We start from the raw sequence: 16,517 nt of genomic DNA, 5'->3' as shown, positions 1-16,517 counted from the left end.
GGGTCGAATTGGAGCTGCAGCCACCGGCCTACGCCAGAGCCACAGCAACACGGAATCCGAGCCGCGTCTGCAACCTACACCACAGCTCACGGCAACGCCAGATCGTTAACCCACTGAGCTAGGGCAGGGACCAAACCCGCAACCTCATGGTTCCTAGTCGGATTCGTTAACCACTGTGCCACGACGGGAACTCTCTAATGACTGATTCTTCATTGCTACTTATTTGGTCTATGGGAAAAACTGACAAGTTAGATAAGTATTATGTGATCAAAAGATTAAAACAGTGTGCTTGGGCCAGAGATGAATGCCTGGCTTCAAGTTAGCAGCGGGGAGGGAGTTCCCTTTGTGGCTTAGGTGGTTAAGAACCTGCCTAGGAACCATGAGGTTTCGGGTTCGATCCCTGGACTTACTCAGTGGGTTAAGGATCTGGCATTGCCGTGAGCTGTGGTGTAGGTCACAGACATGGCTTGGATCTGGCGTTGCTGTGGCTGTGGTGTAGGCCATAGCTCCGATTAGAGCCCTAGCTTGGGAAACTCCGTATGCTGCGAGTGCGGCCCTAAAAAGGACAAAAGACAAAAAAAAAAAAAAAAAAAAAGGTTAGTGACTGACAAAGGGCCTCCTGCAGAGAGCTCTTTCCTGCCCCAAACTGCTTACCTGTGGGCAGTTCTGAAAAACTGAACTGGGGCCTGATTTTTCACTTAAGAGTCCATGTGGTGCCCAGTGGAGGCAGCATCAGTTGTGAGGATCAGGTCCAGGAGAAGGTCAGCTCCCAGGAAACAGATTGCTCAGAGGGGGGTCAGGACATCTATTGCTCCCAGTTTGTGAGACTGTAGAATTTAGGTGATTTTTTTCTTTTCTCATCTCAAGGGCAATTCTGGGTTGCTCACATTTTCAAATAAACTTCAAATATTAATTTAAAATACACTTTCTCAACAATTCATCTCAAGGCCTTGCTTTCCCCTTGAATGATGATCCCCCCCTCCCGCCCCCAGTTTTAGTTGTAATTAAAAAGTCAGGAATACCATTTTAGCCCTGAAAGGACATTATTTTTAACAAACTGACCTGCTGACAAAGTATCAAAAGAAAGACAGGAGGTGCAATTTAGGCACTGATAGGTCCTGAGCAATGAGGCAGTAGAGGGAAGAGCCCTAAACCCCGGCTCTTCCCCAGGGTTCTGGACTCAGTGCTGCCTCTTAACCCGGGTGCTGTGTCTTTGCACAGATGTCCATCATCCAAAAGATGCTTTCAGTCCTTCTTAGGCTCAGACAGCACAGACTTCAATAGGACAGAGAATAAGGATTATCATAGCATGCAATGAGTATTTGCAACCAAAAATGGAGAATTCCAAAATTAATAGACTATCCAGTATTCCCAATACGTTTTGCCTTTTTTTTTTTTTTTTTTTTTTTTTTAAGGGCCACACCAGCAGCATATGGAATTTCCCAGGCTAGTGGTTGAATTGGAGCTGCAGCTGCCAGCCTGCGCCACATCCACAGCAACACCGGATACTTAAATCGCTGAGCAAGGCCAGGGATCGAATGCAAATCCTCATGGATACTAGTTGGGTTCATTACTGCTGAGCCACAATGCAAACTCCCCCAATATGTTTTGGAAGTCAGTCTCTTGGTGGTTAACTTTACTTTCCAAAATGTAGAGAGTGGGTTGTTCTTTGTGTTGTTTTAAGTTCATCAGAAAAAGTTCATTGGCAAACATGTCCCCTGGAACGTGTTTGTCTTAGGCAACACTGAAATGTAACTGTCCTTGTGAAGAGGGTTTTTCTCCCCAGCATCACTATGGTCTGTTTGTTGACTGTCCTCTCAGATTTCTGCAGCTGCCTGTGGGACCGTGAGCCCAGCCTCAGTCCTAAAGAGTCCCCATCTCACATCAGATCTCAAGTAAAAGCTAAACATTTTCTTACTCTTTCTACACTCTCTGTACCTGAATATCTATTTTTTTTTCATTTTTTCAAAGTTTTATTGAAGTATAGTTGATTGACAATGTTGTGATCATTTCTGCCGTACAACAGAGTGACTCAGTTATACAAGTACCCATATCCATTCTTTTTCAGATTCTTTTCCCACATAGATTATCACAGAATATTAGGCAGAGTTCCCCGTGCTGTACAGCAGGTTCCTGTTGGCTGATCATTCCATATACCTCCGTGTCCATATGCCAATCCCACACCCCAGTCCATTCCTCCCACCTTTCCCCTTTGTAAATATCTAAATTTTTGCTTGAGTCTTTTTATTATTTCTTATTTAATCTTATTTTTTTCTTTGTTAATCCAAATGTGAATAATTGTAGATCCAGACTCATACAGTGAATATGGGATCTTGCAGCCAAATAATGTATCTTTATTATCATGAATAAGGGCTATATTGTTTTATTCTATAAAAAAATCATTCAGTATTTTCTTCTTGCTGTTTATTTATTTATTTATTTTGCCTTTTAGGGTTGCACCCATGACATACGGAGGTTCCCAGGCTAGGGGTCTAAAATTTGGAGCAGAGAAAGGTTTATTGCAGGACCATGCAAGGAGGTGGGTGGCTCGTGCCCCCAAAATATCCCAAATTCCCTGAACCAAAATTGCAAAGCTATTTTATTTTATTTTTATTTTTATTTTTATTTTTGCTTTTTAGGGGTGCATCCGTGGCATATGGAGGTTCCCAGGCTAGGGGTCCAATCAGAGCTACAGCTGCCAGCCTATACCACAGCCACAGCAATGCAGGATCCAAGCTGTGTCTGTGACCTACACCATAGTTCACGTCAACATCAGATCCTTAACACACTGAATGAGGCCAGCAATTGAACCTGAAACCTCATGGTTCCTAGTTGGATTTGTTCCCACTGCGCCGTGACATGAACTCCCTGCAAAGCAATTTTAAGGGCTTTTTAGGGCTGTACCCGCAGCATATGAGGGTTCCCAGGCTAGGGGTTGAATCAGAGCTACAGCTGCCTGCCTATGCTGCAGCCATAGCCAACAAGGGATCTGAGCCATGACTGCAACCTATACCACAGCTCATGGCAACACTGGATCCTTAACCCACTGAGTGAGGCAAGGGATGGAACCCTCAGCCTCATGGATCCTAGTCAGTTTCGTTAACCGCTGAGCCATGGAGGGAACTCCAGAAATCCTTTGTTCTTGCAGCTGTCCACAGAAGGCAGGTCCCAATGTTCCTGTAAACCTCCAACAAGATACATGTTATTGGAGTTCCCATTGTGGCTCAGTGGCTTAAGAGCCCAACTAGTATCCATAAGGCTGTGAGCTTGATTCCTGGCCTCACTCAGTGGGTTAAGGATCCGGCGTTGCTGTGAGCTGTGGTGTAGGCCAGCAGCTACAACAACGATTTGACCCCTAGCCTGGGAATTTCCACATGCCACAAGTGCGGGCCTAAAGAGACCAAAAAAAAAAAAAAAAAAGATATGCAAAACAGGGTCGTAGAAATTGTACTTGAAGAATGTTCACAGGTGACAGACAAATGAGAACATTTTTTTCTTTTTGCTTTTTAGGGCCGTCCCTGAGGCATATAGAGGTTCCTAGGCTAGGGGTTGAATCGGAGCTGCAGCTGCCAGCCTACACCACAGCTATAGATAGCAACTTGGGATCTGAGCCCCATCTTCTGCCTACACCATGGCTCGTAGCAATGCCAGATCCTTAACCCACTGAGTGAGGCCAGGGATGGAACCTGCAACCTCATGATTCCTAGTTGGATTCGTTTCCACTGCACCAGGACGGGAACTCCAAATGAGAACTTTTGACCAATGCAAATGTCTGCGTAACCTCATCAGAAGATAATGTTTAATTTAGGGCCTCAGTGAATGCGAGGCCTTGGGCAGTGGGCTGTGTGACAGGCCCAGCCTCTGGCCTTAATTTTGGAAACCAAACCACACTCTTTTTCCTGATTTTTTGACTGCCTGAATGTCATTGTGTCCCCAGGACATGTGACATGTCATCAGAGAAACTGGGAGTGGGGACTGGCTGTCTTCTTAGCTCAGCTACTTCACAGGACTAAGCTGAGTTCCACAAAAAGGCACCCAGGGTAGCTGATTGGGACAAGGGTGGGGGAGCATGAGAGGCCTGGCCTGGGGCCTCCAGGGCTGCAGCTCTAGAAAATTTTTAGGCTGGGCAGAGACAAATGGGCATATTTCTTTCTTCCTTTTTTTTTTTTTTTTTTCCCTTGTTAGGGCCACACCCATGGTACATGGAAGTTCTCAGTCTAGGGGTCAAATTGGAGCTGCAGCTGCTGGCCTACACACAGCCACAGCAACACCAGATCCGAACCTTTAAATGGTGTTTGCTGTGTTTATTTCCTTCTTCTCTCTCTTTTTTTCTTTTTTTTGGCTGTGCCCACAGTAGTGGATGTTCCCAGGCTAGGGGTCAAATTGGAGCTGTAGCTGCCAGCCTGTATCACAGCCACAGCAACGCCAGATCCGAGCTGCATCTGCAACCTACACCACAGCTCACAGCAATGCCGGATCCTTAACCAACTGAGCAAGGTCCGGGTTCGATAACCTGTACCCTCATGGATACTAGTCAGGTTCATTACCGCTGAGCCATGAAGGAAACTCCTTTTTCATTTTTCTTTAGGCTGCATTTGGTAGATTCTGAATCTTTTAAAAAGTTTAAAAGTGCACTGTATCTCGTCAAATCCCTTCAGCAAAGGATGAGGTATAAATGAATGAGGAGGTGAGTATGCAGACAGATAAAGCAGTGTGTTAACTGAATGCTCCTTTTCCTCTCCAGCATCTGGTCAACATTTGCAATGAAGACACGCATGTTCATATTTTACCCCCACAAACCAAATACTTTCAGATCAAGTATGTAAAAAAGGTAAGTAAGAGTCCTTTGGTGGCCCTTCTCCCTCCCATGGTGTTCACGGTGGGATATGCCTGAGTGGGTGTGTAAAGCATTGTCACCCTGGTCCTTCTCCTGGTGCCCTGGGGCTTGTCCCAACAAGAGCTCCCTTATCTTCTAGGAGAACCGCCTTGTCCCTGGCTTGTCCCTCACAGTCACCGTTATATTTTCCCCAGATGAGTGGCGATACTATTATGATTGTATCCGTGTTCACTGTAAGGTAAGTTTCTTAAAATCAAGCTATTTTTTGGTGGGGTGGAGAGTGGTATCAGAACTTATATCCTCAAGGGAAGAAGAAAGAGAGACAGAAGGCTGAGTATGAGGTTGTTCAGCCCAATGTCAAGGGCAGCCAGACTGAGTGGCTGGAGAGTCCTTGTCCAGGGATGTCTGTTGGTCTCTGTTGGGAAACCTCCAGTTGCTGAGAGCTGGGGCAGGGCCAGAGACACTGCTTGCTTAGGTTCCCATCTGCCCAAGCCCCCAGACCTCATTCATCTTGTAATACCATGGTGTTGATGTTGCTTTTCATTAATTTCTCTTTCTGATCTTTTGTTGTTAGTGTATAGGAACTCAAAAGATTCCTGTGTATTAATTTTATATCCTGCCACTTTACCAAATCCATTGATGAGCTCTAATAGTATTCTGGTAGTATCTTTAGGCTTTCCTGTGCAAAGAAACATTTTGTCTGCAAACAATGACAGTTTTACTTCTTCTTTTCCAATTTGGATTCCTTGTATTTCTTTTCCTTCTCTGATTGCTGTGGCTAGGACTTCCCAAATGTTGAGTAATAGTGGTGAGAGTGGACATCCTTGCCTTGTTCCTGATCTTAGTGGGAAAGCTTTTAGCTTTTCATCAATGAGAATGATGTTAGCTGTGGGTTCGTCATATATGGCCTTTATTATGTTGAGGTAGGGTCCCTCTATGTTCACTTTCTGGAAAGTTCAAAAAGAAAATTACAGACCAATGTCATTAATGTATGTAGACACAAAAATCCTCAACAAAATATTAGCAAACCGAATCCAACAATATATTAAAAGGATCATTATTATGATGAAGTGGGATTTATCCCAGTGATGCAAGAATTCTTTAATATCTGCAGATCTATGAGTGTGACACACCATATTAACAGATTGGAGAATGAAAACCACATGGTCAGTAGATGCAGAAGGCTTTTCAAATAACTTAAACATCCTTATTTAAGTGCTGTGTTAAAAAATCACCAGCAGCCCTAAGTTGTGTCTATAAACACTGAGGACTGGCAGGACATTCTACCAGAATGTCCTCTGAGGTAACCCCAGGGGTCTATAGGGAGGTGGGAACTTGTGCGGCCTGACCCCATAGGGCTGTGCTGTGGGATTCTTGAGAATGCTTTCCAGGTCGCCTGATTCATCCTTGGTCTCCAGCCAGAGCCAGCTTTACACTCTATCAATCCCTCTTCCAAAACTGGCAGCACCCACCTACCCCTCGTCTCCCTCTGTGCTCTGTGCCCAACTCTTAAAAGTTGAAAAGCCTTAAGATTAATGAAATGTAACTTTTTTTTTCTCTTTTGCTTTTTAGGGCCACACCCATGGCATATGGAGGTTCCCAGGCTAGAGGTCTAATTGGAGCTACAGCTGCTGGCCCACACCACAGCCACAACAATGCCAGATCTGAGCCGCATCTGCAACCTACACCACAGCTCACGGCAATGCTGGATCCTTAACCCACTGAGCGAGGCCAGGGTTCGAACCTGCATCCTCATGGTTCCTAGTCGGATTCGTTTCTGCTGTGCTACGATGGGAACTCCAGATTAATGAAATATAACTTTTCAAAACTAAAGTGGAAGAGTGTGCTTTAGTAACAAGTGAGTTTCAATTTTTAAAAAGAGGGGTGGATTTCCCTGGTAACCTAGTGGTTAAGGATCTGACATTGCCACTGCTGTGGCTCAGGTTTAGCCACTGGCCCAGCAAACTGCGTGCTGCGGGTGTGGCCAAAGATAAATAAATAAATAAAGTAAAAATAAAATTACTTTTTAAAAAGTAAATAAATAAAAAATACAAGGAGAAAAAAAAATCTAAAAATGAAACCAAAATATTGCTGTTAGTATTCTGTACCAAGAACAGAATCCCTAGAACAGACAATGTGTAGAGTGCCAGGGAGTGTGTCCTGCAACTAAATTGCAATGCTAGCTAACACCTTGTAATTATCTCTTGTACTTTAAACTTTTTAAGGCCATTATCTGCTTTATTTATTTTTTTAACCTCAGATTTTTAAAAAATTCTAGTTGATTTATGGTTTTTTTTTTTTTTTTTTTTTGGTCTTTTATCTTTTTAGGGCCTCACCCACGGCATATGGAGGTTCCCAGGCTAGGGGTCGAATCCGAGCTGTTGCTGCTGGTCTACACCAGAGCCACGGCAATGCCAGATCCGAGCCACATCTGCCACCTACACTACAGCTCACGGCAATGCCAGATCCTTAACCCACTGAGTGAGGCCAGGGATCGAACCTGCAACCTCATGGTTCCTAGCCGGATTCGTTAACCACTGAGCCACGACGGGAACTCCTGATTTATGGTTTTGTGACACTTTCTGCTGCATGGCAAAGTGACTCAGTTATACATATATATACATTCTTTTTTTGTATTCTTTTCCATCCTTGTCTATCCCGGGAGAATGGATATAGTTCTCTGTGCTGTACAGTAGGACCTTATTGCTTATGCATTCTATATATGATAGTTTGCATCCACTAACCCCAAACTCCCGTCCGTCCCACTCCCTTCCCGCCACCATCTGCTTTAATTCTTTTTTTTTTTAAAGTTTGCATTTTATTCTGTGATTGAAAGTGATCAGAGGCTTTTTTTTTTTTTTTTTTTTTTTTTTTTTTGCTTTTTAGGGCCACACCCGCGGCATATGGAGGTACCCAGGCTACGGGTCCAGTTGGAGCTACAGCTGCCGGCCTACACCACAGCCACAGCAACGCAGGATCTGAGCCACGTCTGTGACCTACGCCACAGCTCACGGCAATGCCAGATCCTTAACCCACTGAGCAAGGCCGAGGATCGAACCTGCAACCTCATGGTTCCTAGTCGGATTCGTTAACCACTGCGCCACGACGGGAACTCCTGCTTTAATTCTTAAACACCTTTAAAAAAAGGCAGAATTGTCCCCATTTGAAAGCAAAGGAAGAAAGGCTTGTGGAGAGGTCAAAGGTCTTACTTAAGATCATGCCCCATGCAGGTCTAGAAGCAGGCCTCTGGACTTTGGCCAGTTTGTCTGGATCAGCTGATTCTGTGCTGGTTTCTCTTTATCTCAGGCCCCTTAGGATTATGTTTCCCTATAATTTTCTGAAATAGAAACAGATTACTGTCTTCATCTCCTGTGACAGCATTACCTTTAGCTTTCCTGGATAATATTGACTCTCATTTCAATAAGATGTACTTAAAATTTCCTCTAGTTTGTTTATAGCTAAGAAAACTCAATATTTCAAATGTTCTATTTAAGTACTCAGGTTTTTAAAGATTTTTTTCCTTTTTTTCTTTTTTTTGGGGGGGTATTTTTTCATGGTAGAAAATAAGAAGTAAATTATCTATAAATCTGTCTTCAAAAATTATAGCTGTACGTGTGGTAAGCTTGGGTTTTTCCCTGTTAATTTTAGGGAGACGAGACTTTGCTTGTTCCCATCCATGCCTATCCTGTTGCGAACACACTGGACTTCCCCTCATTTATAAATCTATCAAATGTTCTACTTGGTGAAAGGTAAGTGATCAAAATTAATTGCCAAAGTGGCATGTAAAAAGTTAAGAGATACATAGATTAAAAACTTGGGTTTCTATTTTTTCCTAATGGGAAGTCTTCCTTACAGCTAAGTTAGACTGGACTTGTAATTGCAAAGGCAAAAGAAAGTAAGAAGAAAGGGTGAGAGGGAAGGAGGGAGGAAGGAAGGGAGGAGGGAAGAAAGCAAACAAACAAACAAAATCCCCAAACCCAGCTAAGTCAAGATATCATAAAAGGAATTTATTGGTCGTTAACCTGACAGATACAGGATGCATCTTCAGGCATGGCTGGATCTAGGGGTTTAATTCAGGTTTCAGGACCCCGACGCCCCCCCATATCTGGGTTTTGCTGCCCTGTGCAGGCTTCTTTCTCAGCAGGCTCCACTTCATAGCTGTAGCAACACCATATCCTTTAACCCAGTGTGCCAGGCCAGGGATTGAACTCCTGCTTCCATAGCAACCCAAGCCACTGTAGTTGGATTCTTAACCCACTGCCCCACAGTGGGAACTCCATGCAACTTGCTTTCTTTCATTCAACATTATGTATTCGTTGTCCAGCCATGTTAATCCATAAAGCTCTAGTTCATTGCCATGGGGTCCACTGTATGGACTTACCAAAGTTTTTACATCTGTATTGCAGCTAATTGAGGGTTATTGCCACTCCTTTTTCTGCTGTGACCAGCACTCCTGCTCAGTATGCTTGTACACAGCCTAGGGCGCAGGTTCCAGAGTTTCTCCAGGTTGCACACGTAGCAGGGGAATTGCAGGTCCACACGACTTCAGTGTCACTGACGCCAGATTGTTTTCCAAAATGGGTGTACTCATCACACACCCACCTGTGGTGCATGAGAGTTCCTGTTTCTCTTGCATTATTGCTGACATTGGGTGTTATCAGACTTTCACATTTTGGGTGATGGATATTCTTGGCCCCTTACTCTTTTTATCTCTATTTATTTTCCCCAAAACATTCTGCCAGAACTTTTTCCCTCCCCATATCAAGCCTTTCCCTTCACCCAGTCCTTCTCAGCACTAAGTGGTCAGTATAGGGACCCCCAGGACCTAACCAAGGAGAGTCCTTCCTGGCAGGACCCACTCACTCTGTGCATTTTAGGGCCAAATATAACTATTTCCTTTAAGTGGGTAAATGAGCAATTTTTAAGCAAAATTAAAGTGGCAGGAAGCAACTAACTTCCTAGTTCAAGTCTTCCTTTCTTCCTTTTTTTCTCTCTCTTTTTTTCTCTCTCCTCCACAAGGCACTCCTTGTTTGGACCGTCAGCGAGGCTGTCAAGGTTGACAGCACTGGTTTGTTCGTAGGCAGGGGGAAATGACGGCTTTAGTATCAGTCTTGGTTCTTTTTTTTTTTTTTTTTTTTTTTTTTTTTTTTTTTTTTGTCTTTGTTGTTGTTGTTGTTGCTATTTCTTGGGCGGCTCCCGCGGCATATGGAGGTTCCCAGGCTAGGGGTCCAATCGGAGCTGTAGCCACCAGCCTACGCCAGAGCCACAGCAACGCGGGATTTGAGCCGCATCTGTGACCTACACCACAGTTCACGGCAACGCCGGATCGTTAACCCACTGAGCAAGGGCAGGGACCGAACCCGCAACCTCATGGTTCCTCGTCGGATTCGTTAACCACTGCGCCACGACGGGAACTCCAGTCTTGGTTCTTAAAACATACATCTAGCCACTTCCCCTGGAGGCTTCTCCCAAGCTCTTTCCTACATCATGCCCTTCATTTGTACTCAGAATGAAAACTGTGGCTAAACACTTTATGAAACTGAGTTACTGTGTGTCATGTTGTGATATTTTCAAAAATCTTTCAAAAGATAGGTATGCTACTTTGCTTCTCCCAACATTTGGGCAGCAGGCTGTGCCTTCCTAAGACTTGATGCACTTGACTTAATGGCTTTTCCCCAACTTTTAACCGCCCAAACTGCCCTTGCAGTGTTCAGCCCACAAAGGTAGCAGCACAAAGGGTGAGTATTTGAAAGAATTTTCACCTGAAATGTCCCCTCGTAATCCTGGGCTGCTTTGGGGGTTGAAGGTATCGTTTGGGTAGGCACTTTATCTGGCATTCATTCATTCATTCAACAAACCTTTATTGAATGTCTACTATATGCCAAGCACTACTAGTTCCAGAAATGATTAAGCCCTGATCTCACGATTAAATGGACACTTCTTATTTCTAATTCAGTGTGTTCGAGCAAGGTTACCTAATCTAGCTCAGTGTGAATTGAGCCAGGCAGGTGGGACAGGGGAGCTCAGACAGGACTTTCTAGAGGAGAACTAGCCTGCACTGAGCTTTTTTCCTTTTGGCCGTGGCGTGCAGCAACTTGGTGTAACAGCTTAGTTCCCAGACCAGGGATTGAACCTGGGTCACAGAGGCAAAAGCACCCAAACCTAACACTGGACCCCCAGGGAACTCCCCTGCCCTGAGCTTTTGAAGGATGACAAGAAATCAGCCAGCAGCAGAAGGGAGCAGAATAGGAGAGAAGAGGGCTGTTTCAGGCAGTGCAAAGGCTTGGGCAGAGTCAGAGATGTGAAAGGCACAGCAGGTTTGGGCCTGTCTAGAGCGTTCATGAGACTGGACCTGGGTTATAAGACTGTGGCAGGGGAAGTAGGGAGAGGGCTGAGTGAGGGGGGCCTCAGAAGCTCTGCTGGGAGATGTGGGTTCTGCCCTGAGGCCCCCACCAAAGGATGTAAGCGCAGAGTCATATCTCCCTTGTTGAAACCTCACTCTGGTGGCCTGTGTGGGGAATCGCAGGGGTGGCGGGGTGGGGTGCTGGTCAGGACTGCTGTGGAGAGCCAGACCTGAGACAGGAGAGGGCCTGGAACACCTCAAAAACATGCAATGATGGCAAATATTTCAACGTGGTAGTAGGGTCTTAGGTTCCTTAGCAGTGTGGCCAAAACTCTGCCTCTTTCCACTGGTGCTGAGTAAAGACACGGAGACAGAGTTTGGGATGAAGGAGAAAGAGAGCTTTTATTGCTTTGCCAGGCAAAGGGGGCCACAGCAGGCTACTGCCTTAAAGACTGTGTCCTCCACTGGGAAGAATTGTGGGGAGCTGAATGGTAAAAAGGAGAAAAACAGGTTTTCAGATAAGGATCAGGATTGGGGTAAACATGTGTTCTTTCTTTGGGGGAATCTTAGTCATCAAAGTTGGTGTCAGGAGGTCTCCGCACAATCCTGGTGGTGGTCTTCTGGGTTATTGCCTAGAATAACAGTACTTGTGAAAAGGGCGTATTGATCAGAGATTAGAACAAACTAGGAAAGTTCCTGTAAACATCATGTGCTAATAATTTTAACCCACAGCCGATTATGCTCAGGGTGACTAATCTTTAGCTTTGGGTAATTGTGTTTAGGGTGCAATTAAGCCAGGGAGAAGGACAAGGAAGGACTCTAAGCTGTTCAGTTTTAAAGTACTCATTTCTAAAAGGAGCATAAGAAATATAACTTTTCTCTTAGGTGTATAAGATGCCTACATCTTTATGTGTATCCCTTGAGAGGGAACCAAGATCCTGCCCCAAGGCTGTACTATTGTTTCTTTCTTTTTTTCTTTCTTTTTCTGTCTTTTGCCTTTTTTTAGGGCCATACCCTTGGCATATGGAAGTTCCCAGGCTAGGGGTCGAATTGGAGCTACAGCTGCCACCCTATGCCACAGCCACAGCAACGCCAGATCCGAGCTTCGTCTGTGACCTACGCCACAGCTCACAGCAATGCTGGATCCTTAACCCACTGAGTGAGGCCAGGGATTGAACCTGCAACCTCATGGTTCCTAGTCGGATTCGTTTCCGCTGAGCCATGGTGGGAACTCCTGTACTATTTTTTCTTGACTCTTCCTCCCTTGTCTCTGCATCCCCTTCCTCCCCTGAACAGCAACTGTCTGAACCTGTTCCTAGAAACTCAGGGAAGGTCCTGGAGGTTGAATGAGGTTCATTGCCTAAAAATAAGAAATGAGGGGACACAGAAAGGCTTTTGTGCCCATGAGCCCCACAGGGCAGAAGCAGAAACAAAAACTCATTGCACATGATTTATTAAGGCATAACTCATAAAGGAGCAAAGGGCAGAGAAGGGGGTGCTCAGGCCCTCAGCCAAGGGCACTTGTCTGGAGAAGGTCAAGGAGAGATCCTCAGCCACAGCCCTCTCAGAGCCGGTGATGGACACACCAACTGGTGAGGGAGAAGACCAGGAGCATTGCTGCAAAGCCACAGCAAGCAGACAGGCCCTGGATTTACACACCCACTTGTCACCTCTCCATCTGTCTTCCTTTTGCTCTGTGATTATACTTCTCTGGAGCGACGGGGTGGCTTCCATGTGCAGTTGAGCTGGTGTGAGCTGCTGTCCGGTACAGGTGAGCACGTGGGTGGTGTCATGACTGGATAGTGTAGGGCTGATGTGTGCCAGGTGTACCATTTCTGGGCTTCCTTCCTTTCCTGGACCACTGGGTGCACGGCGTCTGCTTGCCGTGGCTTTGCAGCACTGGCATTTAAATGTTACCATGCATCAACAATGCAAAATATTATTAGTGATAAAAAGACTCCTCCCTACAATTTTGGACATGCTCCAGCCACTGCTAGATGCAGAAGAAGCAGCGATTAGAGTCCCCTGATGGTGCAGAGGGTTAGGATCTGGTGTTGTCTGTGCTATGGCTTGGGTCACTGCTGTGGAGCAGGTTCGATCCCTGGCCTGGGAACTTTCACATGCTGCAGACAGGGCCGAAAGAAAGATTCCTATATCAATAGTTGGCAAAGGGATAGACTTACTAAATTGATATGTTCTAATCCATGTTACAGTCTAAATTATTCATGTGTCTCTGTGGGGAGGAGTCCCTTCATCTTGATGGTGTTTCCCTTGAATTTTGTACCTGCACAATGGTTAATTTATTGTGCCATCTGAATCTAGCACCTTGTAATAAGTTAGCATTTGTCATGCTTATTATCATTTAACTTTCATTCTACAAAAAGGAGTCAAATACTACTTATGGCAAGATGGCTCGCTCCTTCCACTCCCTAAACACTGAGTTGGTTTTTTTTGTTTGTTTTTTGTTTTTTGCTTTTTAGGGCAGTACCCTTGGCATATGGAAGTTCCCAGACTTAGGGGTCGAATAGGAGCTGTAGCCGCTGGCCTACGCCAGAGCCACAGCAATTCTGGATCCAAGCATCATCTGTGACCTACACCACAGCTCACGGCAATACTGGATCCTTAACCCAATGAGCAAGGCCAGGGATTGAACCCACATCCTCATGGATGCTAGTTGGATTCGCTTCCACTGAGCCATGGATGGGAACTCCGAGATTTTTTTAATTAGGGAGGAAATCTTATCTATAGTAATTTCACAATATCATTCTCTCAGGAAATTCTCGATTACTGCTTAGACAAAACAATATTAAATACTTGGGTAAATGATAAAAATAACATCAGAATAAGGTAAAAACAAATGTTACATAATTTACTAGAAATGAATGTGGGCTCTGGTCCTCTATTAACGTTTATTTAGAGATGGGACAAGAAAGAAATTTAAGTTTATATCGGGGTATTTTCTATATTTACTTTCTGTAATGCAAATTTGTATTTTTTCCTTCTAATAGGCACAGAGTTTGTACATGATCATAATATAAGTCTAACATTTAAAAGGTTTGGGTTGGATTTTATTAAAAATAAGAAATAATTTGGAATTTGCTGGTGGGTTAGCAGGTTAAAGATCCAGTATCATCACTGCCGTGTCTCAGGTTCCATCCCAACCTGGGAAATTCATGCTGTGAGCTTGGCCAAAAAAAAAAAAAAAAAAGCAGGGGGGGATAATTCTTTTAAAGTACTTAATATATTTTTATACATAGCCTCAGTGTATTTGATTAATGCTTAAATAATAAAGCAACAGTGATAAAAGTTGTAATTACCTCCAAAAGTACTAACTTTTATCTGCTTTAATTTTTTTTTTTTTTTTTTTTTTACTTTTTAGGGTCGCACCCGTGGCATTTGGAGGTTCCCAGGCTAGGGGTCAAACCCGAGCTACGGCTGCCAGCCTACACCACAGCCATAACAGCACCAGGTCCGAGCCACATTTGTGACCTACACCACAGCTGATGGCAACACCAGATCCTTAACCCACTGATTGAGGCCAGGGAACAAACCTGCAACCTCATGGTTCCTAGTCAGGTTTGTTTCCGATGTGCCTCAAGGGGAGCACCTGCTTTAATAACTGGCTGCTTTCTATAAGTTATATAAGAACTGTAATTCAGGTTCTTGTTCGCATCCAAGGATTAATAAGTATAAGATGTGTATATTTATTCATGCTTATTCATTGCAAATGAGTTCAAACTGTGTTTAGCAATGGGAATTTAGTTGAGAATTTTTAAGTCCCTTCGGAATCTAATGAGATTCTATTTCTTCACACGTGGAAAAGTTCTAAATAGGCTAAACTTCATATTTGCCAAATTTCTCTTGGCCCAAATTAATTTAGACTGCCCTTGATTTATGATGAAGGAAGCCAACTGCACTAATGTGACATCCTTAATATGAACAGCAGCAATGAAAGCAAGGTTCAGGGATCCCACTGAATTTGTATTCCTTGCACTGCTGTGTCTCCTTCTAAATTGAGGCACCTGGAATTCTGTGCCCTTAAGGAATTGTTTGTTTTTCCGACTGATTAATGCATCAGGAACTTGGCTTCATGTAATCATCATTAAACAAATACTCTGACACCTTTTCTATGGGAATTATCAGAGCTTTGAAATTAGTTACAGATTGGGCATATACTAAAATCCCTAGCAGGGTTTTTTGGTTTTGTTTTAGTTCAGGGAAATGCAGCATTCAACTTTTAGCAGAAGAACCCTGAGCGGTAGACTTTGCCTTTCTGGGGCAGCTCTGAGCAGACCCCTGAGGGTACTGGCTGGAGGGTCGGATGGCCCATGGGGCTTGTGAGTCACTGGCCTACTCTTCAGAGAGCAGGTTTGGGCAGTTTAAGGCTTCACATTGACCACTATCCAAGGCTACTTATATCTTGAGGGGTGCTTGTAATTTGTAATGTTAGTTTTATCTACCCAGTGTGGTAAAGAAGCTGATACCCAGTGGGGCCTGAGTATCTGTTAGGCTGAATAGCCTTGAAAATGTAATGACTTTTATGTACCCTGTATTTCAGAATTAGAAAGCATCTCTAAAGAGAGTAAAGCTGGAGTTCCCTGATGGCTCAGAGGATTAAAGATCTGGCATCGTCACTGCTGGGGCTTGGGCTGCAGCTGTGGCATGGGATCAATCCCTGGCCTGGGAACTTCTGTATGCCGTGGGCGTGGCCAAAAAAAAAAAAAAGAGGAGTTCCGACTGCAGTGCAATGGGATTGGCAGCGTCTCTGGAGCATTGGGACCCAGGTTCCATCTCCAGTCCAGAACAGTGGGTTAAGGATCCAGCATTGCTGCAGCTGCAGTGTAGTTTGCAACCATGGCACAGATCTGATCCCTGGCCCAAGAACTGCATATGCCTATGGGCTGCCAAAAAATGAAAAAATGAAAAAAAAATAATAAAATAAATAAATAAATAAATAAAATAAAATAAAAGAGAGAGAATGAAAGTAAAGATGGATGAACCTATACTTATAGTAGAGACTGATTTGGGATAAGATTTATGAGTTTGGGGGAAAAAACCTATGAAGTATTCATCTCACTTTTGGCTTAAGTGATTACTCTGATAATGACCCTTGTCTAGAATTTATATCAAGGAATATCACTGTCAAAGTGAATATCTAGAATTTACAAATTAATAAGAGAACAGAACAACGCAGTAGAAAAATAGGCAAAGAATACACACAGGCAGTTCATAGGCAGGGAAAACCAAATGGACACATCTGAGCAGAAGCTCAACGTCAAAGAAATGAAAAGCAAAATACAACAAGGTGCCAATTTCACCCCATTGGGTTGGAAGAAG

The 16,517-nt window shown here is 44.1% G+C and overlaps 1 protein-coding gene across 3 annotated transcripts in view; it reads left to right on the top strand.

Moving 5' to 3' along the window:
- CFAP221 (cilia and flagella associated protein 221) overlaps positions 1-16,517 on the top strand; it is a 100,825-nt gene that overhangs the window by 12,032 nt on the left and 72,276 nt on the right. For all 3 annotated transcript variants that reach the window (XM_021075445.1, XM_021075447.1, XM_021075446.1), the window contains exons 4-6: positions 4,745-4,831; positions 4,977-5,075; positions 8,486-8,586. In XM_021075445.1, coding sequence (XP_020931104.1) covers positions 4,745-4,831; positions 4,977-5,075; positions 8,486-8,586 — 287 coding nt within the window. The remainder of the gene's footprint in view (positions 1-4,744; positions 4,832-4,976; positions 5,076-8,485; positions 8,587-16,517) is intronic.

The sequence above is a fragment of the Sus scrofa genome, chromosome 15, assembly GCF_000003025.6.
Source record: "Sus scrofa isolate TJ Tabasco breed Duroc chromosome 15, Sscrofa11.1, whole genome shotgun sequence".
NCBI classification, from domain to species: Eukaryota; Metazoa; Chordata; class Mammalia; order Artiodactyla; family Suidae; genus Sus; species Sus scrofa.
This window is presented reverse-complemented; position numbering and strand designations above follow the sequence as displayed.